The 23,079-nt window shown below is 48.0% G+C and overlaps 2 protein-coding genes across 2 annotated transcripts; one reads left to right on the top strand and one right to left on the bottom strand.

The window, feature by feature from the left end:
- Window positions 1–866: 866 nt before the first annotated feature.
- On the top strand, window positions 867–7,828 carry LOC129711691 (transmembrane protein 52-like). Its single transcript, XM_055659545.1, has 5 exons — window positions 867–1,023; window positions 1,153–1,199; window positions 2,282–2,317; window positions 4,537–4,691; window positions 6,457–7,828. Exons 1-5 carry the CDS (start codon window positions 967–969, stop codon window positions 6,732–6,734), a joined length of 573 nt encoding a protein of 190 aa, XP_055515520.1. The 5' UTR covers window positions 867–966; the 3' UTR covers window positions 6,735–7,828.
- Window positions 7,829–10,800: 2,972 nt separating this feature from the next.
- LOC129711692 (calglandulin-like) lies at window positions 10,801–21,940 on the bottom strand. The gene is made up of 5 exons (XM_055659546.1): window positions 21,828–21,940; window positions 18,820–18,994; window positions 16,698–16,842; window positions 11,616–11,716; window positions 10,801–11,144 (listed from the first exon to the last, which is right to left on the bottom strand). The coding sequence occupies exons 1-5, from the start codon at window positions 21,828–21,830 to the stop codon at window positions 11,098–11,100; spliced, it is 471 nt and encodes a 156-aa protein (XP_055515521.1). The 5' UTR covers window positions 21,831–21,940; the 3' UTR covers window positions 10,801–11,097.
- Between the last annotated feature and the right edge of the window lie 1,139 nt (window positions 21,941–23,079).

Below are 23,079 nucleotides of genomic sequence, written 5' to 3'. Positions count from 1 at the left end.
AGGCAGAAATAATTTACAATCTTTAGTGGTAAGTCACCTTGTGACGGCGAGGGAGGACCACGCATGGAGAGTTGCCGAGGCAGTGATTATTTAATTATCTTTTAAAATCCATCACAAATATTCACGTGGCCGGGTGTGGGGCAATAGTCCTCAATGTGACGCTGCAGAAATCTAGAGTTTATCTGGGGAAGTATTTTCAATGCATTCTGCATACAACCGTGGAGATACATCCTCCTTGTGGTTTCCCGAGTCGTCCTTTGTTAAGTTGGAGGAAAACAAAGGCTTTAAATCCACAATTACCTATGGAAATGGATCGCCAGGTCGCAGTCAGGCCTGGACCCCTCCTCAGCCCTGTTACACGGTTGTGCTTTAACACTGTGTTGTCACTGCGGCTTTAAATCCATAGCACCCTTGTCGGGAGAATGAATGTATCTCATTTCTTAAGAAATGGCAACAAAGCGGAGAAAGGGGCACACAGAATAATGTGACTGAACACCCTTGAATGACCCACACCACCCACCCACACACCCACACCCACACCCCACACCCACACCCACACCCAATCCACAATGTCACCCACCCACCTCACCCCACCTCACTGTCCCACTCCCTCTCCACCCCACTCTCCACCCCCGACCCCACCCCACTGTCCACCCACGTCCCGCATCCATCTACCCCGTTGCCCCATCCTTTCACCCCCCAAACTAACTAACTAACTCATTGCCTCCCAACTCCCCCACACGTACCCCAAGCCTCTCACTGTCACCCACCCTCTCCAACCGCCCCCGCCCCCGACCCTGGACTCCGCCGGCCTTGATCCTCCCCCGGGCGGGGCAGAGGCGGAGGGAGGGGCGGCTGTGTATAAATGTCTGGGGTGTGTGTGTGCGTGAGTTCCCAGTGAGTCAGGTGGACACCGGTGAGGGTGGAAGCAGTAACTGAGAGTGGGAGCAGATAAGCGGGGAGGCGATGGCGAGCTTGCGGCCGCTGCTGACGGCTACAGTGTGTGTGCTCTGCCTGCTTCAGGTGAGTGTCGAGCCGGGCGCTGATGCCCCGGGGCTCCGGCTCAGCTGCGTCCAGTCCCGCAGCGCGGACTCTGTCGTCGCCGCCGCCGCTCCGCTCGGGGTTTAATGGTTTCTGGGTTTTCTCCTGCAGGCGACTGGCACCCGGGCTCAGAACTGCGACCAAGGAGAGGACGGCAGGTGAGACCACCCCCCCCCCCCCCCCCCCCCCCACCCCCCCCCCCCCCCCTCCATCCACCCCCACCCCCTTCTCCCCCCCTTCCCTCCCCCCCCCCCTCTCCCTCTCACCCCCCCCCCCCCCCCCCCCCCCCTCCCCTCCCTCCCCCCCCCCTCTCCCCCCCCCCCCTCTCCCCCTCCCCCCCCCCCCCCCCTCTCTCCCCCCCTCTCCCTCTCCACCCCCCCTCTCCCTCTCCACCCCCCTCTCCCTCTCCCCCCCCCCTCTCCCCTCTCCCCCCCCCTCCCTCTCCACCCCCCCCCTCTCCCTCTCCACCCCCCCCTCACCCCCCCTCTCCTCCACCCCCCCTCTCCCTCTCCCCCCCCCCCCCCCTCCCTCCCCCCCCCCCCCCCCTCTCCCTCTCCCCCCCCCACCCCCCCCTCTCCCCTCCACCACCCCCCCTCCACCCCCCCCTCTACACTCCCCTCTCCCTCACCACCCTCCCTTCTCCTCCACCCCCCCCTCCCCCAACCATCCCTCTCCTCCCCCCACCCCACCCCCCTCCTCTCTTGCCCAACTCTCTCCCCTTCATACCCCCCACTCCCCACAGCCGTAACCCCACTCCCCTGGGGCAAGTGGCCCCCGGATCTGTCTGTGGCAGTTTGCTTTGCACATGTTGGGTCTGGGGTATCCAACTCTGCAACTGACTTCAGAGTTTTGGACCAAATACTGAGTCCAAAAAGCAATGAAGTAGTTTAGTTTATCATTGACATGTGCACGGAGGTACAGTACAGTAAAAAGCGTTTGCTGTGTTATATCCAGTCAACAGAAATTGCAAATGTTAAATAAAAGCATAAAAGGCTTGGAGCCCCCAGGGTTCAACTTTCGGCTGATGACGAATCGGAAACATAGAAAATAGGTGCAGTAGTCGGCCATTCGGCCCTTTGAGCCAGCACCGCCATTCAATATGATCATGGCTGATCATCCAAAATCAGTACCCCGTTCCTGCTTTCTCCCCATATCCCTTGATTTTGTTACCCCTAAGAGCTATATCTAACTCTCTCCTGAACACAATGAGAATGATCGGGATTGTTTTCCTTGTCCACAGTTGCCGCTCGCATTGGACCCACCTGTGGTATGTGTGGTAAGTGTCAGTTTCTCTCTACATTCCAGTTACTGTGCCGCTGAGATTCCTGGTTTTGGTTGAAGTTTATTATTGTCCCGTGTACGGAGTTACAGTGAAAAGCTTTTGTTTGCTTGCGTAGTGTAATGCTACACGTAAATCAGCCTGAGTACAATAAGCAGAGTGAAGAGAAAGATACTTCCATGTGGAGGAAATAACTGCAGATGCTGGTTTAAATAGAAGGTAGACACAAAATGCTGGAGTAACTCAGCGGGACAGGCAGCATCTCTGTTGAGAAGGAATGGGTAACGTTTCGGGTCAAGACCCTTCTTCAGTCTGAGTGCTGCCTGTCCGCTGAGTTACTGCAGCATTTTGTGTCTACTTTAAAGATACTTCTCATTGATACCCCATTGAAACTTACCGAATAGTGAAATGCTTGGATCAAGTGGGTGTGGAGAAGATGTTGGCACTAGTGGGATAGTCTAGATCCAGAGGCAATAGCCTCAGAATTAAAGGACGCTCCTTTAGGAAGGAGATGAGGAGGAATTTCTTTAGTCGGAGGGTGGTGAATCTGTGGATTTATTGTCCCAGAAGGCTACAGAGACTATGAATGGATATTTTTAAGGCAGAGATAGATAGATTCATGATTAGTACGTGTGGTCGAAGTTATGGGGAGAAGGCAGGAGAATGGGGTTAAGAAGGAAAGATAGATCAGCTATGATTGAATGACTGGATAGACTTGATGGGCTGGATGGTCTAATTCTGCTCCTATCATTTATGAACTTGTGATACAGAGTGCAGAATATAGTTTGAAAGTCACAAAGCACTTTAGTTTAGAGATACAGCGTGGAAACAGCAGCCTATCGAGTCTGTGCCGACCATTGTATGTTACATTAGGGGGCAATTTACAGAAGCCAATTCACAAACAAACCTGCCTGTTTCTTAAATTGTGGACATCTCAGCATTTCAGCGTAACAGTTCCAGAGGAAAAGTTCAACATCTGCAATAAGGCACAGGAGCAGAATTTGGCCATTTTGCCCATCGTTTGCTGCTATTCAATCATGACTCATCTACTTTCCTCTCTCAACCCCATTGTCCTGCCTTCTGCCCGGAACCTTTGACGCCCTTACTAATCAAGAAAGTAATTAGGGGGTTAGGACAACGGGGACTGTACCCTAGCTTATGGAAGGGCTTTAGAAGTTGGATAAGGACTTGTCGGGTGAGGCGAAGGAGATGCCTTCATCAGAGGGAGCTCAAACTGGCGACATGTGGCCAGGTGCTAACGTTTGTGGGGATAAACTGAAACCGATTGTGGGCAGAATCTTTGACCCTTTTGGGGTTTGGCTTTATGGATGAATGTAGATCAGCCCTTCACCTGTACACACTCCACACGCTCAGCTGGGGAGATCCAGCATCCACTCCCTGGTCTGTGCTGCCACCTCCTGAACATGTTAATAATGCACTGGCTCCTTGGACAATAACAGAGTCACTGGCTGAGAGAAATGAGAAGACAACTAAGCCCATCTTAATGCCCCCCCTCATCTGAGCACCTATTATCTGCCATGCTTTGTCCTGCCTCTCCTCTCCTCCACATCCTCCCCCCACCACCCCCAATGACTCTGATGAAGGGTCCCTACCCGAAAGTTCACCAAGCCATGTTCTCCAGAGATGCTGCCCTACCCACTGAGTTTCTGCAGTTCTGTGGTTCTACAGCCTAGAGCATATTTTGTTCTGTAAACTTGCACCCACTCCATTTCTGTTTTTGTTTGTGTGTTACATTAACAAGAATATTTGACAAGGAACAGAGCAGAGGTGTATACAGATGTAAAACTACACTGGGGAACGTGCTTTACGCAGTTACCAGTAATCTCCCAAGGGGTAACTCTGCGGGATTAACTTGGGTTGGTCCATTAGCCGTCGACACTTGGTATCATTAGTGGGTCAATGCTCGTATTTAATAAGGCATTCGTTTAATAAACAAAAATAAATTACCACATTTGGGAGAATAGTGATAGACTATACTCGTGGGATTCACATAAAGTGGATAAGGAACAAGAAATAAATGACATTAGAGAATTGGATACCAATTATCTGACGTTGCAGTTCCTGTGGGAAGTATGGCCCCAAAGATCTGTTTTGTTTTCTCCGATAGTTTTGTCTTTGGTTGCTAAGGCTGATAACTGTTACTAAGCATGTAGTGTTTGTGCAGGTTTGTAAATGCTTCCCTTGTTGCCTCCTAGGTTGATTCTGTTGACAGTCTTCCTGCTGCTGGTGTGTGGGGTGGCGGCCAGCTGTGTCAAGTGCTGCCGGAGGTCCAAGCCTCAAGCCCCCACCTTTGCCAGCCGACCGTACGAAGTGACTGTGATCGCCATTGACAATGACAGCAGCATAACACGTAAGTAGCAACACCATTGTACCTCTAATCGCCACGTGTATACGTACAATGGTAATGACATGTTATTGTCACGTGCACCCAAGTACGGTGACGCGCTAGGTTTTGCATAAAGTCGTGTATCCGCGCTGACAAATTTACAAAAGTTCACCAAATACTCCCATCCCAGTTGGGTCCCCCATTGTTCCCTTACACTCGTTGTTGCTCACGGGCCTCTTTTTCCCCCCCCCCCCCCCCCCCCCCCCCCCACCCTCACTCGGCGGCGGGCCTACTGAAGGGCTTGGGCCCCGCTCGTTGGGAACGTTGAGCATGACACGGTCGTTTGACCCATCATGTCTCTCCTATCTCTTTGGTAGCATGCCTCCTGCCTGTGCTTCCCCCGTTGCCCTGTAAATATACAAATACAAGGGTTTGTATTTTTTCTCTCAGACAATCCCTGTTCAAACTGCTGACCTTTACAAGCAGCGCATCCAAATCACCCAGACATTGGGGAGAGTCCCTACTGTTCCTCCGTCATGCATCGTTGCTGGTCTTGGCCGAACGCAGTGTTGTTACATTCAGAAAAAGCAGAGGCAGCCTCTATCTAGAAAATCCTTTGCACGGTAGAACCCCCCCCCCCCCCTTTGATCTCGGCTTTCACCGGGGGATGGGTACTTGGCAATGCGTCAGCTGGTTTCTTACTATCTCTGAGACGAGCCTTTGTTTGCTGTCACCATGATAGAATGTGGAAACATTTTCAACTCTAGGCTCCTGCACTCGTTGCATGGTGCTCAGCATGTCAGCTACAGACTTGTTCGTAGTGTCTGACCCAAGTGCGTTTACTTGGCCTGATCAGAATGATTAATATTTGTAACATCTGACATAACTAGAGCAGGGCATTTTTCACCTGTCCACCCTTCTTCAATCTGTGGCATTGCAGTTGTCCCCTCCCCAGGGTATCGGTTCAGGTTCAGGTTGGGTGTCTTGCAGTTCTGTTGAGAAATCCATGCAATCGAATAGCTAGCAGCAGTTCTCAATCCGAGGTCCTCCAGGATAGGATGCTTCCACTAGTGGGAGAGTCTTGGACCAGAGGCCATAGCCTCAGAATAAAAAGATGTATCTTTGGAAAGTAGATGAGAAGGAATTTCTTTAGTCATAGGGTGGTGAATCTGTGGAATTCCTAGCCAAGGATGGCTGCAGAGGCCAAGTCGATGAATATTTTTACGGTAGAGATTGACAGATTCTTAATTAATAACAGTGTCAGGGGTTATGGGGAGAAGACCAGGAGTCTGGGTTTAAGATTGATCAGCCATGATTGAATGGCGGAGTAGACCTGATGGGCCAAATTAGCTAATTCTGCTCCTAGAACCTATGAACTCAACAAGAGCAACTTGGGGGAACTCTAGACCTCGGCAAACTCTCAATGCTTGACACCCACCAGCTGTCCCAAACTGTGGAGAGAAAGAACCAACGAGCAAACATTCTTGCAGTGATCGCACTGAGGAAGATGTTATTTGAAGATTTGACGTTTCCATGTTTAAACATTATCTGAAAGCTACTGGTGTCTGAAGTCTCAATTGTGAGAAGTGTTTGTTGAGAAGTTTGACAATTCTTTAAACCACCAGTCCCTGCTTTCAGCAGTTCAGGCCATTTGCTTTTGAATTATTTAACTTGATAATCCTTTTCTTTTTCTCTGGACAAAGATGATTTTTTTTTTTTCTCCAGTACTCTGGTAAATTTATTTAACTTTGGAAACTAAACAAACTATTCTTTCTTTTTGTTTTCTCAGCAAACAGTACCCTGCAGTACATATCCACCGGCAGGAATCACATGCCGTTGCGGGATCCCAGTCAACTCATCCTGCCTCCTCCATCATACAGCCTATGCACCATTGACAACCCTCCAACCTATGAGATGGCCCTGAAAATGGCCAAAGCTCCTGAGACCTCTGACCCAAAGAGCGGGGCAGAGAATCCAAATGGAAATGGGGCTCAGATTCCAGAAAGGATCAGAGGGCCTGGATCCACAGATGGAACAGTTGCATCATCTGCATCGGCATCGTCGTAGCGATAGGAACCCCTGAATCAACATTTGTCCGTGTACCGTGTACCATTTTCAGGCAGTGAAATATTTTCAGCAAATTGCTGCAAAATGGCTCCATTACTGAGTAATGACATTTGAGCAGTCGGTTTATCAGGAGGGTGCATTACCGTTGACGCTATTCAATGCAAACATCCGAGTTTCACATGATATTTTTGCACAAATGCACGATGAGTTTTTCGTTCCATATTTTGTATTTATATTGCATTCCATTCCTACCAGCACTTTTGCAGCTAAAGTTCTCGATGCCTCAATTGGGCTCTTCACGTTAAAGAAAGCCAGGCTTTCAAACACACAGCACTGCTGTGCCGATGGGCACTCATTTTACGTTGGGAATCTTCAAGCATAATAAAGCATTTCTATTTCATTCAGACAGTTCCAACATGCAGTGGGGGAAAAAAAACAATAGCATGGATGTCCCCTTCTGGTTTCTAAGGTAGACGTAAAATGATGGAGTAACTTAAGTGGTCTGGCAGCATCTCTGCAGAGAAGGAATGGGTGACATTTCACGTCGAGACCCTTCTTCAGACTGGCCTCGACCCGAAACATCACCCATTCCTTCGCTCCAGAGATGTGGCCTGTCCTGCTGAGTTACTCCAACATTTTGTCTAACTTCAATTTAAACCAGAATCTGCAGTTCTTTCCTGCCCTTCTTGTTTCTGTTGTGGTTTTCCCCCACATTGCGTCGTTCCAAGGGTTAGCTCAATTGTGCTTTTGGTTATGATAAAGTGAGCTAATTCATGAAATGGCTTTAAATCTGCACGGTACACAGCCACTTACTTTTATTGTTGACTACCCAAATATAAAGAGACTGCTGCTATTAACAGGTCAGCAAAACCATTTGGGATTTGTTAGCTTAGAAGGTCAAAGTTGCCAAATGTGACTCTCCTCAAAGTTGGTAACAAAGTCTTGTTTACATAATGAGAAAACTACTTGCATTCTTATGTTAATGTATAGTTATGCTATTTTTTATAAAGCTCTAGTTTTATTACAATGCTTTGTAACCTTTTTTTAAATTTAATTTTTATCAAGAAATTGACAATAAATATTCAAAGAGCCAATGTCCTTATTTGAACTTCCACAGAATCTGGTGCATCATTGGGAACTGACCCAGGCTGAGGGGCCTTAGTAATGTTCTGTTGGAACCAGCTGCCTCTTGTGTGGAGTGTATGAGGTTGAACAGTAGGGCCCACAGGCATGTGGTGACGTTCTGGTCAACTGTCCCCCTGATCTTCACTTGGTGCACACACTTTAAAGAGTTTGCCGATGCTGTGTGTTTATCCCTGAGCTGCTGGTGTGCAGCTTGCCATCTATATATTTTTTTGCTCTGGTATGCTTTATCTTTGCATTCCAGAAGATGGGTCCCATTTGAAGTTGTCCTTCACCCTAAATAATTCTCTCCAATATTTCTGCTTGTAACCAGGTTCCAAACAATAACTCTATTCACACCAGTTCAATGACACTCTCCAAATAAAACTGACAAGACTAGAGGGTGCCTAACATTTCTGCACTCTTAAATTACTGCACAGGATTCTGAGGTATAAGATGTATGTGCATTTGGCAAGACAAGTATTGATTGGGGGTAGTCGGCACAAGACTCGCAAATTTTGAGCGGGGATTTCTTTTTCTTGGAAGTAACCAAGACAGTGGACCTGGTCTATATGGATTTCAGCAAGGCCTTTAAGGTTCCATATGGTAGGCTGCTATAGCAGGTATTGGTATATTATTGTCACAAGTATCACAATGAAGAAAACGGCATTCTACAGGAAGGAGTACAACCAAACCATGTGCGAGTACAAATGGTGGTGCAAAAATAGAAAGAAAATGGTGCGGAGTATAGTGTTGTTGCTACCGAGAAAGTGCAGGTTTAAAAAAAAGTGCAAGGGGTGCAATGAGGTAGATGGGGAGTCCAGGAATACAGCCTTAGTTTATGGGAAGTCCGTTCAATAGTCGGATAACGGTGAGGAAAAAGATGTTCTTGAATCTGCTGGCACGTGCCGAACAGGACAGCAGAGAAGAGGGACTGACTGGGGTGAAAAAAGGTCTTTAATAATGATAATAATAAATTTTATTTATGGGCGCCTTTCAAGAGTCTCAAGGACACCTAATTTTTGATTGTCTCGGTTGGATTCCCCAGCAGTGTGAAATGTAAACCCCTCTTTCCCTTTGGACAGTCTGAGGTTTTGCATTTTGGGAAGTCAATCTAGGTCAGGATATTCACAGGGAAAGTTAAGACCTTAAGAACTAGAAGAACAGAGGCACCTAGGAATACATGAGCATGGTTCCCTGCAAGTGGCAGCGCAGGAAGATAGGGTGGTGAAGAAGACTCTTGGCACACTGGCCTTCATCAGTTGTTGAATTGAGTGCAGAAGTGAATGCATTGTGTTGCAATTGTATTAGATGTTGGTGAGGCCACATTTGGAGTATTGTGTTATTTTGGTCCACCCTGCTATAGGAAAGATGCCATTAGCTGGAAAGAATATAGCAAAAGATTTATGAGGACTCCAGGGACTAAGTTGTATAGAGAGGGTGGGAGTATAGATAGTATTGAGGATTTGTAATGAACGATAGAGCAGACTCCAAGGGCTGAATGGATTTTGCCACTAATTCCCATTTTTAGTTGACGGAAATCAAACCCAGTGCATAAGGGAATGACCAGGGAGTCCATAACTGTAGTGCGAGGACCAATGCAGAGGTGGTGGGAGTTTTCATTATTGTTGGCAGTCTGCAAGTTCCCTGTTTGTGAGATCTTGTGCACGGGAGCAGCCTGTGTGTTGGATCCTGCTGTGCAAACGTTTGCTGGTTGGGGACATTGCAGTTGACCACGATTAACAAATGTTTCATTCTGATATGCTGAAATGTGAATATCATAGCCATCCAGCATGGAAACAGGCCCTTCAGCCCACGTGTCCTTGCTGACCATGAGCTACTTCCATTTGCCCCATATCCTTTCCATATACCTGTCCAAATATTTTTTTCAAAGTGTACCTGCCCCAAACACTTCCTCAAGCAGCTTGTTCCAAATACCCATCACTCTCTGTGTAAAAATGTTGCCCCTCAGTTTCCTATTAAACCTTTCCCCTTACCTTAAGCCCATGCTTAATTCCCCTTCCCTGCGGATATGTTTTTGTTATTTCCCTCATGATTTTACACCCACTGTAAGATCATCCCTCAACCACCTGCGCTACAAGGAATAAAGTCTTAGCCTGCCTGACCTCTCCCTAGAGTTCAGGCCCTTAAATCCTTAGCAAGTCTTCTCTGTACTCATTCCAGTTTAATGACATATTTCCTATATCAGGGTGACCAACCCTTAAGCACAATACTGTAGGTTTCATAGGGACATTGGGAAAGGCTCTGGAAATGTTGCTTACTATTCCACTTGGTCTCCACATTTCTGTATCTGTTGTTGGAGACTGAATCAATAAACAATGTCAGTAACTTCCTTCCCATACCCACAAAGTCCATGGCAGGTTTACTGAACACTGGAGACAAAGAATTGCACGTCATAAGGTATTAAGGAATAGGAGTAGAATCGGGCCATTTGGCCCATCAAGCCTACTCCACCACTCAATCATGGCTGGTCTATCTCTCCCTCCTAACCCTATTCTCCTGCCTGCTCCCCATAACCTCTGACACCTGTATATCAATAATCGATCTATCTCTGCCTTAAAAAATATCCACTGACTTGGCCTCCACAGCTATCTGTGGCAAATAATTCCACAGATTCACCACCCTCTGACTAGATGTTGGAATCTTGAGCACAAACCAAAGTGCTGGAGGAACTCAGCAGGTCAGGCAGTATCTGTAGAGGGAATGGACAGACAACATGGCCTGGACCCTTCTTCAGCCTGATTGTAGTTGGGAGGGAGGGCGGAAGAAGGCTGGAAAAGCGTGGACAAAGCCTGGCAAGTGATAGGTGGGTAGTTTGATTAGCTGATGGTTAGAGGTGAAAAGCAGACAAAAGAGAAAACTCTTCGGTATGAAACGAGCTTGTTCAGGTGTTGCCCATACAACACCATCACAAACAATCTGCTTAATCTGTACCATTCAGTTTATTGGCAGCTGTGCATGGTTATAAGACCCATGGCCCACTCCGAGATACCTCGGACACAGGTTGTAATCACCCGCGTAATCTCTCTGAATTTTACATTGTGATTTGCAAAACCATACGATCACTGTGTTACAGTGGAAGAGAGAAGAAAACAAGGTCTCAAAATTAAATATATATATATTTGTCATTGTGTTCAGAGTCTTGATGGAACATCGGTCAATGCGGGAATGCCACCGAGCAGTCACTGTTCAGATGCAACTCTTGCTTCAGACGAAGTAATTACTTGATCAATTTGAAGGATTCACCAGTCATCATGTCGACGAATTCTAGAAAAGAAGCGGGTTCGTGTGTCAGCGTTTAGTTTAGAGATATAGCATGGAAATAGTCCATTCAGCCCACCAAGTCTGTGCCGACCATCGATCACCCATTCGCACCAATTCTATGTTATCCCACTTTCTCATCTATTCCCTAACACACCTGGGGCAATTTCCAGAGGCCAATTAAGCTACATTCTTGGGATACGGGAGGAAACCGGAGCGCCCGGAGGAAACCCATGTGGTCACAGGGAGAGCGTACAAACTCCACATAAGAGTGTACCAGAGGACAGGATCGAACCAGGGGTCTCTGGAGCTGTGAGGCAGCAGCCCTACCAGCATGCCACTGTGCCACCCAAAATTTAAATCCCACAGCCCCCATTGTGGGATTTGACCACCCTGGCCTCTGGATTACCAATCTAGTAATTTTTTTAAACTATTGCCAATAGTTCATAACCAGCGCTGAGTCGCAGTCCCCTCTACCTTGGTAGTCGATTGTGCCATCACCATCTTTGTCGGCTTCCAACATCATCTGTTCTGCTTCCTCCTCGTTGAGCGGTTCCCCAGCATTCATCAGGACATACCTTATAAACCACAGAGAGCAAAACAGGTGGTGATGGCAAAGAACATTCTCCTGTTTGGAAATGACTCATTAAAAAGCTCACGTTGCAGTTTTGTAAATAGTGGTGGGAGCGACACAGTCTGTGATCTCATTGAGTCACACACTGCACACAAACAGGCCCTTCGGCCCACTGTGTCTGTGCTGACCATGGGCTGAACAAAATACAAAGTTCTGCAGCAGCTCAGCGGCTCAGGTGGCTTCTGAGGAGGGAGGGGGCAGCCTGATGTTTCGGGTCGGGACCCTTCTTCAGACCATAGCCTGTGTTGTTATGTTATTGGTTGGTTGTGTTCCATTTCCCTTTCAAGAGCATGAGAAGTAGGATCAGGGCCAGGACTCCGAGCCCTTCGAGCCTGCTCTGCCATTCTGATCTTCTACCTCATCACCATGTTCTTGCCCAATGCTCATATCCCGACTGATTGCGCTGAAGACTAGCAATCTGAGTTAGTGACTGAGTCTTGATCAACCCTTGGGGCTGACAGTTCCAAATGTTCGCCACCCACTGAGTGAAGAGCATTTTCCTATCTCAGTCATAAACACCCCACGTCTCATTCTAACTGTAATCCTGGTCCAAGGCATTGGAGAGAAGGAATTTGGAAGGAATTTGAGAATTTGGAAACATTTTGCATGTTTTGAGATCATCCCTTGCTTCTAAACTTTAGAGAACAGAGTCCCAGTCTGCTTAATCTCAGTTGAGGGAATAGAGTCATACAGCATGTAAACAGGCCCTCCGGCCCAACTTGCCCATTCGCCAAAGATGCCCCGTCTATGTTAGTCCCACCTTCCGGGTTTGGCCCATATCCCTCTAAACCTTTACTATCCATAAATCTTCGGTATTTTCTCTCTGTCCTTTCTCAGTAAGGAGGCACATATGAAAGGATCAGTCAGTGAAGATTTAGGTAAACATCATTGAATGAGTCATGGATTTGCTGTGATACAGACTAAAACCTAGCGTTGGATTAGCTCCTTTCTGGCCAACATGAATGTGATGAGCTGAATGGCCTCTCCTTGTCTTTCAGACGTTTGTCTTTAGCGATACAGCGTGGAAACAGGCCCATCAGCCCACCGATTTGGGCACTCCAAGCCGTGAAATGTGTTCCACTGTCCCGACGTCGGAGTTCCATCATCCCGACGAGAGGGCTTGTACATCGGGCCGTCCGTAGCAGCGACTGAGGCCCCAAACACGGATGAACAAAAGGAGGAACCTTATTGCCTTCCACTACAGTGGATTTTTATGTTAGGTTATATCGTTCTTTTTTAATTGTGTTGTGTTATTTTAATTGTACGGCTGCATGGTAACTCAAATATCACTGTATATTAACTGGTGCATGTGACTATAAACGTGAATCTGAATCTGAGTCTGCGCCAACCAGTGATCACCCCGTACACTAGCACTATTCTACACACCAGGGTCAATTTGCGATTTTACCAAAGCCAATTAACCTACAAACCTGTACGTCTTTGGAGTGTGGAAGGAAACCAGAGCACCCGGAGTAAACCCACACGGTCACACGGAGAACGTACAAACTCCATAAAGACAGCACCCGTAGTTAGGATCGAACCCGGGTCTCTGGCGCTGTAAGGCAGCAACTCAATTTTATAAACTTATCTGTAGTTACGGTTCTAAGATCGGAAACCTGCAGCGGGTTTACACACTGAAATATCCCAGCACCCCAGAGAAAGCTCCTCTGCTCTTCTTGCCATGTACCTTTTGCATCCACCAGGTAGAAAAACAAGGCTGGGTTTATGTATTGTCTGGTTGACCTGTCTACCTAAAAATCAGACCAAGGCCTTTGGCGAAACAAGGAACTGCAGATGCTGGTTCATACAAAAGGACACAAACTGCTGGAGTAACTCAATGGTCTGATGTCCGACTTCAGGGCAAGAGCAGGGCAGCACAGTGGTGCAGCGGTAGGTCAGTCGAGTGGTAGAGTTACTGCCAGAGACCCGGGTTCATTTCTGACTATGGAGTTAGTACGTTCTCTCTGTGACTGCGTGGGTTTTCTCCGGGTGCCCCGGTTTCCTACCACATTCCAAGGACGTGCAGGTGTGTTGGTTATTTGCCTTCTGTAAATTCGCCCCTAGTGTGTAGGATGTGAATGTGGGATAACATAGAACTAGTGTGAACGGGTGATCTTTGGCCAGCGCAACCTCGGTGAGCGATAGGGGCCTGTTTCCACACTGTGTCTCTGAGGTAAAGTAAACTAAACAAAATTAAAGCTGACCTGCCAAAAACTGATCAGCTCATTATAGAAAAAAATACTACATCAAGGGTCAGAAAGGGCGACACTCCACGAAGATTTACTAGAATGTTGCCTGGGTTTCAGCAACTAAATTACAGAGAAAGGTTGAACAAGTTAGGGCTTTATTCTTTGGAGCGCAGAAGGTTAAGGGAGGACTTGATAGAGGTCTTTAAAATGATGAGAGGGATAGACAGAGTTGACGTGGATAAGCTTTTCCCACTGAGAGGAGGGAAACAAGGGGGCATGACTTGAGAATTAAGGGACAGAAGTTTAGGGGTAACATGAGGGGGAACTTCTTTACTCAGAGAGTGTTGGCTGTGTGGAATGAGCTTCCAGTGAAGGTGGTGGAGGCAGGTTCATTTTTATCATTTAAAAATAAATTGGATAGTTATATGGATGAGAAAGGAATGGAGGGTTATGGTCTGAGCGCAGGTAGATGGGACTAGGGGAGAATACGTGTTCGGCACGGACTAGAAGGGTCGAGATGGCCTGTTTCCGTGCTGTAATTGTTATATGGTTATATGGTTAAGTGAGTGCGTGATGCCCATGGTGTCGAGGTATCTGCAGGTCCAAGCACGGGAGACATGCAGCTGGTTTCTATCGAGTGGTTACTGCCGTAGTGATCAGGAGCAGTGAGTGCTGACTGCCTCCCTCCCTGCAGGGGGAGTAGAGTTCCCAAGTGGGTAGAAGGCGTTCCAAGCGAAAATTCCTCCATTAGAAAGCTAAGCCTGCCCTCTGCTGGCTCCAAGCGGAACGCCAATCTGCCCGACCCAACGGTATGAACATTGAATGCTCCAATTTTAAGTAACCCCCCTTTTCTGCTTATCCCCCAACCCAGGTTAACACCCATTATTTTGTCCCCATTTCCGCTCCCCCCTCTCCCATTCCACTCATATCTCTCCCTCCACGTTTACATTCACTCCTCTTCTTTTTAGTTTTTTTTAGTTTTAGAGACACAACACGGAAACAGGCCCTTCGGCCCACCGTGTCCACGCTGACCAGCGATTCCCCGTACAGTAGCACCATCCTACACACTAGGGACAATTTACAATTCATACCGAATTCAATTAACCCACACACTACTGAACCTCTTTGGGATACGGGAGGAAACCTGGAGAAAACCCACACGGTCAGGGTTAGAACGTACAAACTCCGTACAAACAGTGCCCGTAGTCAGGATCGATCCTGGGTCTCTGGCGCTGTGTGGCAGCAGCTCTATGCTGCAGTAATCTGTGCCACTGTGCCGCAGTAATCTCTCCTAATCTGACATGCATCTCCACGCTTCGTCCACCCATCTGTCCATCAGACCCCTTACCACACCTACATCCACTTATCATTTGCCAATCTTTGCCCAATTCTTTTTTCCAGCCCCCCCCCCCCCCCCCCCCAACTCCATCAGTCTGAAGGTTCCCAACCCAAAATGTATCTGTCCATTGCCTCTATAGATGCTGCCTGACCCATTGTGTTACTCCAGCACGTTGCATTTTGCCACATCATTAGTCCTTGGGATGTGGGTCCCTCTCTTTTAAGAAACATTGCGCTTTACACCCTCCCACACATGTTGGTCAAAGGCCAGAGTGATGTTTCATCGAGCAGTGTCCATACTGGTGGGCCTGGTGGAATAAAGGGCTCGATGTTGTCAAAGGTTACGGGGAGACGGAAGGAGAGTGGGGTTGGGAGGGAAAGATAGATCAGCAGTGATTTAATGGTGGAATGGGCTCGATGGACTAAGAGGCCTAATTCTGCTCCTATGATTTATAAACATGAACTATTCCTTGTCCACAGCAAGTCCTTGGCCTGACACTTTATCTAAGACCACACCCTGGTGCCAGCTGGATCCCTGGGAAGATGTGATTCTTGTTCTCACACCTTTGCAGTGGGACTTGAGCCAGGGCCCTGGAGTGCAGTAGGCAGCGGCCCCCAGAGTCCACCTGCATCACAGGCCTGGCCTGGGACCCTCGGGTACGGCAGGCGCTGAGAGGTCAGGAATGCATAGGGAACCTGGATATGCACACACACGCACAGACACACGCAGACACGCACACAGAGACACACACAGATACATAGACACATACATGCACACACACACATGCGCACACAGCCACACACACTTGCACAGACATACACACACACACAGACGTGGACAAATGTGCTCGAACAGACACACACAATCACATGCATGTACACACACACACACGCGTACACACACACGCACACACACACGCGTACACACACACACACATACACACACACACACACACACACACACACACACACACACACACACACACACGACACACACACACACACACGTACACACACATACACACACACATACACACACACACACACACATACGTACACACACACACACACACACACACACACACACACAGATGTGGACAAATGTGCTCGAACAGACACGCACAATCACACGCATGTACACACACACACACACACACACGTACACACACACACACACACACACACACATATCTACACACACACACGCGTACACACACACACGCACACACACACACACACACACACACACGCACACACACACACACACACACACACACACACACACACACACACACACACACACACACACACACACACACACACACACACACAGTAATGTCAGTGTTGTGGAGAGCCCCACTCTATCGCTGCCCCACTGTGGGGGTTGAAAGCACCCACTTCAACGTGTGCCAGTCGATGTAGCCCTTCCGTTCTGGATCAAACACCAGGAAAGCTTCCTTCAGTTCCTCATCCTGATTCTTTGACTTCTCGAGGAATTCCCCCATCAGGACAAGGAAGTTGTCGCAGTTAAACAGTCCTTTCCCTGTCAAAGGAAACAGACGGAAAACTGGCCTCAGCCACAGATGCTCGTGACAATGCATTTATATCAGGACTCTGGCCGGAGATTCTCCATTGAAAATACCAAGATGTATGATTCACATATGGACATGCACACGTACAAGAACACACATGTAAATGTACATGTGCAAATACACACACACACACGCACATGCATGGCCAGACACGCAAACACATGCATACATGCACACATAGGTACACACATACATGCAAGTGCGCACATACACAAACACACAGCCACATGTACGAAGACAAAAATAAAAACACTTGAACATACACACAAACACAAAAAACACACTATATACATGGACACACTCAACACACGCACGCACGCACGCACATGCCTCTACCCCAGGGACAATTTGCAGAGGCTGAATAACCTACAAACCTGCACAAGTTTGTGATGTGGGAGGAAATGGAGCACCCGGGAGAAACTCACGCGGTAACAGGGAGAATGTGCAAACTCCACACAGACAGCACCCATGGTCAATATCCAATGTGGGTCTCTGTCGCAGTGGGTTGCGCCACTGTGCCGTCCCTCTATGATCAAGTTTGTAGCTGGCACACTAGGTGTGGTCTCACTAGTGTTGTCACACTGCCACAGCATTGCCTTGTCAGTGTGTCCTGATTCTTCTGGGGCACTGAGCAAGTAGCCAGTGCACACACACACGCGTGCACATATGCACACACACACACACACACACACACATGCACAAAGGCATGGGCACATGTGTGCATGCACACATACACATTGTGAAATGGGAACTGCTGCTAGATGCTATGGAGGCTCTACCCTGTGCTGGGCATCTGCACTCTGATGCACGATCCCACCATGACTCATGGGAACACTGACATGCTGAGGAGCACAAACCCATTTGCTGTGTCCATCCAGTACTTCGGGGAGGGGGGGGGGAGGTGATAGAAAGACCCAAGAATGTGAGGAATCCTAAAAGGTTCACTGTTTCTCTCTTCACAGATGCTGCCTGACCGGCTGAGCATTCACATCATTGTACAGGACACCCAGGAGTCACTACATTACCCAGGACCTGGGATGGCGGAATTCAGCGATTCAATAGAGAGGTTCAGTGGGATGGCACAGTGGCGCGCCAGTAGAGTTACTGCCTTACAGCACCAGAGACACGGGGTGATCGCTGCTCAGTGCGGGCATGGTGGACCGAAAATCCTGTTTCCGCGCTGTGACTCTTAAAGTCTAAAGTTTTAAAAAGTCTAAAGTCTAATAGTTCAATCTATTTTATTGTCACATGTACTTAAGTAGAGTGACCTTTTTTTTTGCGTGTACTTCCGTGACAATCCTGTTATACGTTAGGCACAATCGTACTTGTCTAAACATGTTTTCCAAATGGGAGTCTTTTCCCAGCTCTCGTCTAGAGAGGTTGTTTTATAGACACCTCTCCTGACGCCAACCTTTCACTCCAGATTACTTCACATTACTTCCGGGCGGCACGGCGGCGCAGCGGTAGAGTTGCTGCCTTACAGCACCAGAGACCCTGGTTCAATCCTGACTATGGGTGCTGTCTGTACGGAGTTTGTACGTTCTCCCCGTGACCAGCGTGGGTTTTCTCCGAGGTTTTCGGTTTCCTCCCGCACTCCAAAGACGTACAGGTTTGTAGGTTAATTGGCTTGGTGTAAGTGTAAAAATCATCCCTAGTGTGTGTAGAATAGTGTTAGTGTATGGGGATCACTGGTCGGTGTGGACTCAGTGGGCCGAAGGGCCTGTTTCTCTAAACTAAAAAATAATAATAAAATTTGAATATATATTAAAATGTACCTGCTGCACCGGGCAGAATGGATCACAAAACAAACTCCTTGGATTACTAAATTAGCTAATTAACCGGTTTGCTACTGATGTCACTGTCTCTGGGTCAATTAACAAGCTAATCCTGTGTCCACATTCCCCAGAGACGCCATGCAGAGCACTCACCCTCTTTGTCCACGTCCTTGGCCATCTGCAGCAGCTCCCGTTTGGTGACGTTGAGCCCCAGCAGGCTCATCAGCTTTGCCAGGTCGTCTGTCTTCACCAGACCGTTCCCCTCCTCATCGAACATCTCGAACACACCCTTGTACTCGGCCAACAGGTCAGGCGGCAGTGTGCTGGGCTTGAAAAGTCAGAGACAATGCAGAGACCATTGGAAAATGAGCGGCAGCCATTTTACATTGTGCACCAAGCCCAGGGACGGAAAACCCGGGGGGGAGGGGCCAGAGGGGACACGTTTTGAGAGGTGGGGGACATCCCCCCCAAGTTTTTGTGATCCCAATTTTAATATCTCCGCTTTCCGCGAGGCAGTGGGGGTGGGACTGAGGATCGAGGGCGCGGTGATTGGAGGAGGGAGACGTGGCACAGACCTGCGCCTCATCCGCAGGTAGGATCGATCCCGGCCAGGTCTCCTGCGCTGTCCCGAGTGCCCCCCCCCCCCCTCCCCCAAGGGGGGCCAGAGCAGACAGAGACGCGAGCTGTGTCTCCAGGCCCACAGCTAGCGCAGTGAAACAGCACTAAACCCAGCTCAACTCTGCCTGTCCCGCCAGGTTACCCTGCCTGGGCTTGCGGGAAATATGGCCAGTGTGAAGAAGCAGCGCCGTTATCCCGTCAGTCCAGTCAGGGCTGTAGTTAACCCGGAGAGACAGGCAGTTGAGCTGCATTTGGCGCTCAATTGAGCCTCCGAAGCCTCGCGCGTGTGTGCGTGAGTGTGCGCATGCTCGCGTGGCCACCAAAAAATTGTGTCCCCCGTCCCCTCCATGTTTTGACAGCGAGTTCCGCTCTTGCCAAGCACGCTTGCTACTTGCTCAGTGCCCTAGAAGGATCAAGCCGCCCTGACAAGGCAGTGCTGTGGCAGGACGACAACACTGGTGAGACCACAGCGAGTGTGTCAGCTACAAACTTGGTCGTAGAGGGGCGGCACAGTGGCGCATCTGGTAGAAACACTGCCCCGCTGCACCAGAGACTCACAGTCGATCCTGACTATGGGTGCTGTCTGTGTGGAGTTTGCACATTTTCCCTGTTACCGCGTGGGTTTCCTTCGGGTTCTCCGGTTTCCTCCCACATCCCAAAGAGGTGCAAGTTTGTAGGTTAATTGGCGTCTGTGAATTGGCCCTAGTGTATGGTGAGTGGACTCAAAAGAGGGATAACATGGAATTAGTGAGAATGGATGACTGATGGACAGCATCGACTCGGTGGGCCGAAGGGCCTGTTTCTATGCTGTAGCTCAAAAATAAAATTAATAAGGCCGGATGGGAGGCAATTCGCAAAATGTATTCCCTGACTGAAGGTAGACAAAAGGAACTGCAGATGCTGGTTTACAAAAAAGACACACACTGTTGCCCGATTGATGAGTTACTCCAACATCTTGGGGTTTTGTTCTTGCACTGAAGGTGGGAAGCGGAATCAAGGAGGGTGTCTGAATTTTTTGGAGTTTGGAAGAATGAATGGTAATCTTATCACAATGTGTACGATACTGTGGGTGCTGGGGCATGTTTCCATAAGTGGGAGGGTAGCTCCAGACTAACGGGCTGCCCAGTGAAGGCAGAGAGATTGTCAGCTCGCCATCTCCCTGCCATCCTCACCCCCCTCGGGTCCTGGCGCTGTTACAGCAAGTGCAGCCCTTCACAGGAGGGTAGGGACAGCCGTGCCCAGGGTACCAGAGATCACTGGCAAACAAAGCAGAAATAAATGAATGGAAAGAATGTAGGAGACTGGGGTCGAGAGGGAAAGATAGATCAGCCATTATTGAACGGCGGAGTCGAGTTGATGGGCTAAATGGCTTTATTCTGCTCCTAGAACATATGAACATGAATGGCATGAGAAAGGGGACAGTCGGGTGTGAGGGAGTAGAGGGAGCAGGGGAGAAGGGGAAGGAAAGAAGCAGGGAGAAGGAGAGATAAATGGTAGCTGAACGGAGGTGAGGAATGTTTGAAGCACAGGAGGAGAAGGGCAGTGTGAATGTACAAAGCTTCTCGAAGGCGGAATGGCTCAAAGCTGCCTGCCTGCCTGCACTGAAATACAGGACAACACTGAACAAATGGTTATCTGCCTTCTGATACAACTGCTTCCTTCATTTACTGTAAATTAATTATTACATGTTAGGCAATCAATAAAGACAATCCTCTTCTGATCGGTTTGTTAAACATGAACTTGCCAAACTAATGCATAACTGGCCTTCGGCCTTTCCATTTACTTTAGGAAAATTAGGTTTCATTTAAAGAAAACGATCTAAATTCCAAGTTCAAATTAACTTTTTCAACACAGTGTTTTAGGATTTCTATTCTTTTAAAAATTTGTCTCTATTAATCTGTTAGATTTTTTTGAAGAGCATTCGTGCAAATGGTGAATTTGCGGCAGCCTTTCCCTGTGCAGGAGCTGTCACTGAGGAAGTGCAGGAATGGAGAGGTCCAGGATTCGGCACAGAGGTGACAACTGCCTGTGATCCTGGGCTGTAACTCCACGGATCTGCTCTTCCCAACCCAGGACCTTCCCAGTCCGGGCTCCCACTAACCAAGGCGTAAACTGTGTGTGTCCAAGGGAAACAGGGTCGTCACTTGGTCTGCTGTTTTACCACTCACTAAAATCACTACACAATTCATTAACTCAACACAGAGAGCCAGCCTTAAAGTACAGCCTGGATATCAGCCAGATACAGGAGACGCCAGTTACACATCTCACTTCATGCATCTGGCTCCCTCTCTCTCACATCACATAAACTCTCACTTATGTATTTGATACAACCGGTGCAAAATCGATTTGCTGAGAGCACTCAGAGTAATTTCAAAGCCACAATCAAACTCGAGCCAACCTTGAATTAACATATATTTCAAAAGTTCTGTTGCCCACATGTAATGTGTAATTTTAAACAATAACTCAATGTTCTAACCCATCTCTTTGAACCGATGATGAACTACATTCATGTAAGTTGCCGGCAAAGTTCAGATATGACTTACCATGGTGAGGGAACAGCAGGGGCAGTGGCAGAGAGCAGACTTGATCTTCTAGAGTCGAGCACAGCCAGAAAACAAGTGCATCTTTTACATTATTGAAGAGTGTGAGCCCTCAATGCCCAGTGGGTTTAAAGTTAAAGCTGCCTTTTATGGCTTGACAGAAGCTCTCACCAGATCTATTCATGGATGGTGCATATTGATTTTCAGATGTGAGTTTTCACGTAACAATTTCCCGATAAATATCTAATGCTGAATAGAACCAGACTGTAAAGAGCTGTTCACATCATTAGTGTGGCAGAGTTGTGTACAGTTTCAAAAACTAAGCACAGTGTAGTGGAAGCTATTTGCCAAATCTGTTACTGTTCATTACTGATCAGTCATTGTCTGAACTGTTCTTCTAACTGTGTTCTAGTTTGTCTCAACCCCTTCCTTTGATCTCTTTATGAAAAGCCTTAAAAAACAAACTCAGAACTTTTCCACTGAGATTTAATTTGTAAATGCCTTGCACTGACTCTTCGGAAAGCAAGTAATTAAATGCCGCAACAGCCAGAAGTGGAATGTCTCTTGTGGCGAAACGTGGATCTCCAGAAACCATTAGCCAACCTTTAAAATCAAAATAAACCTTGGATTGTCACATCGAAGATTTGTACATCCAAGGGAAACAAGGAGGTGGACAATTGTAAAATGTGGAAATCCAGGACTGAAGAAAAGGTGGTGTTGGAGAGAAACAACCCGGGATGGAAAAGAGGGGGGGGGGGGGGGTCAGCACTTTTGGGAAAAGCCCTTCTTCAGTTTTACAAATAAAATGGAAGTCGACCCACTGTGACACTCACCAAGGCCAGAGTGCATGGGAGCAGGGAGAGGTAGAAAGATGTGGCAGACACAAAGTGTTGGAATAACTCAGCGGGTCAGGCAGCATCTTGGAGAAAAAGGATGGGTGACGTTTTGGGTCAGGACACTTCGTCAGACACTGATGTCAGTGATGCTGCCTGACCCGTTGAGTTACTACAGCACCTTGTGTCTGCCACTGAATGACTCCAGCACATTCCCATGGCATCGGCTCCATTAACAATATTCTACCTGCAAATTGCAAAGCCCTTCAGGAATAAGAAGATGCTATTATTCGGCAGCTTTTGTTACTCAAGAAATCATCTTGACTTCTCAGTAATGGGAGTAATTTTGCACTCCTAGTACAGATGGGTCAAGACTGAGATTTAGACTTTAGAGATACAGTGTGGAAACAGGCCCTTCAGCC

Source organism: Leucoraja erinacea, chromosome 30 (assembly GCF_028641065.1).
Source record: "Leucoraja erinacea ecotype New England chromosome 30, Leri_hhj_1, whole genome shotgun sequence".
NCBI classification, from domain to species: Eukaryota; Metazoa; Chordata; class Chondrichthyes; order Rajiformes; family Rajidae; genus Leucoraja; species Leucoraja erinaceus.
This window is presented reverse-complemented; position numbering and strand designations above follow the sequence as displayed.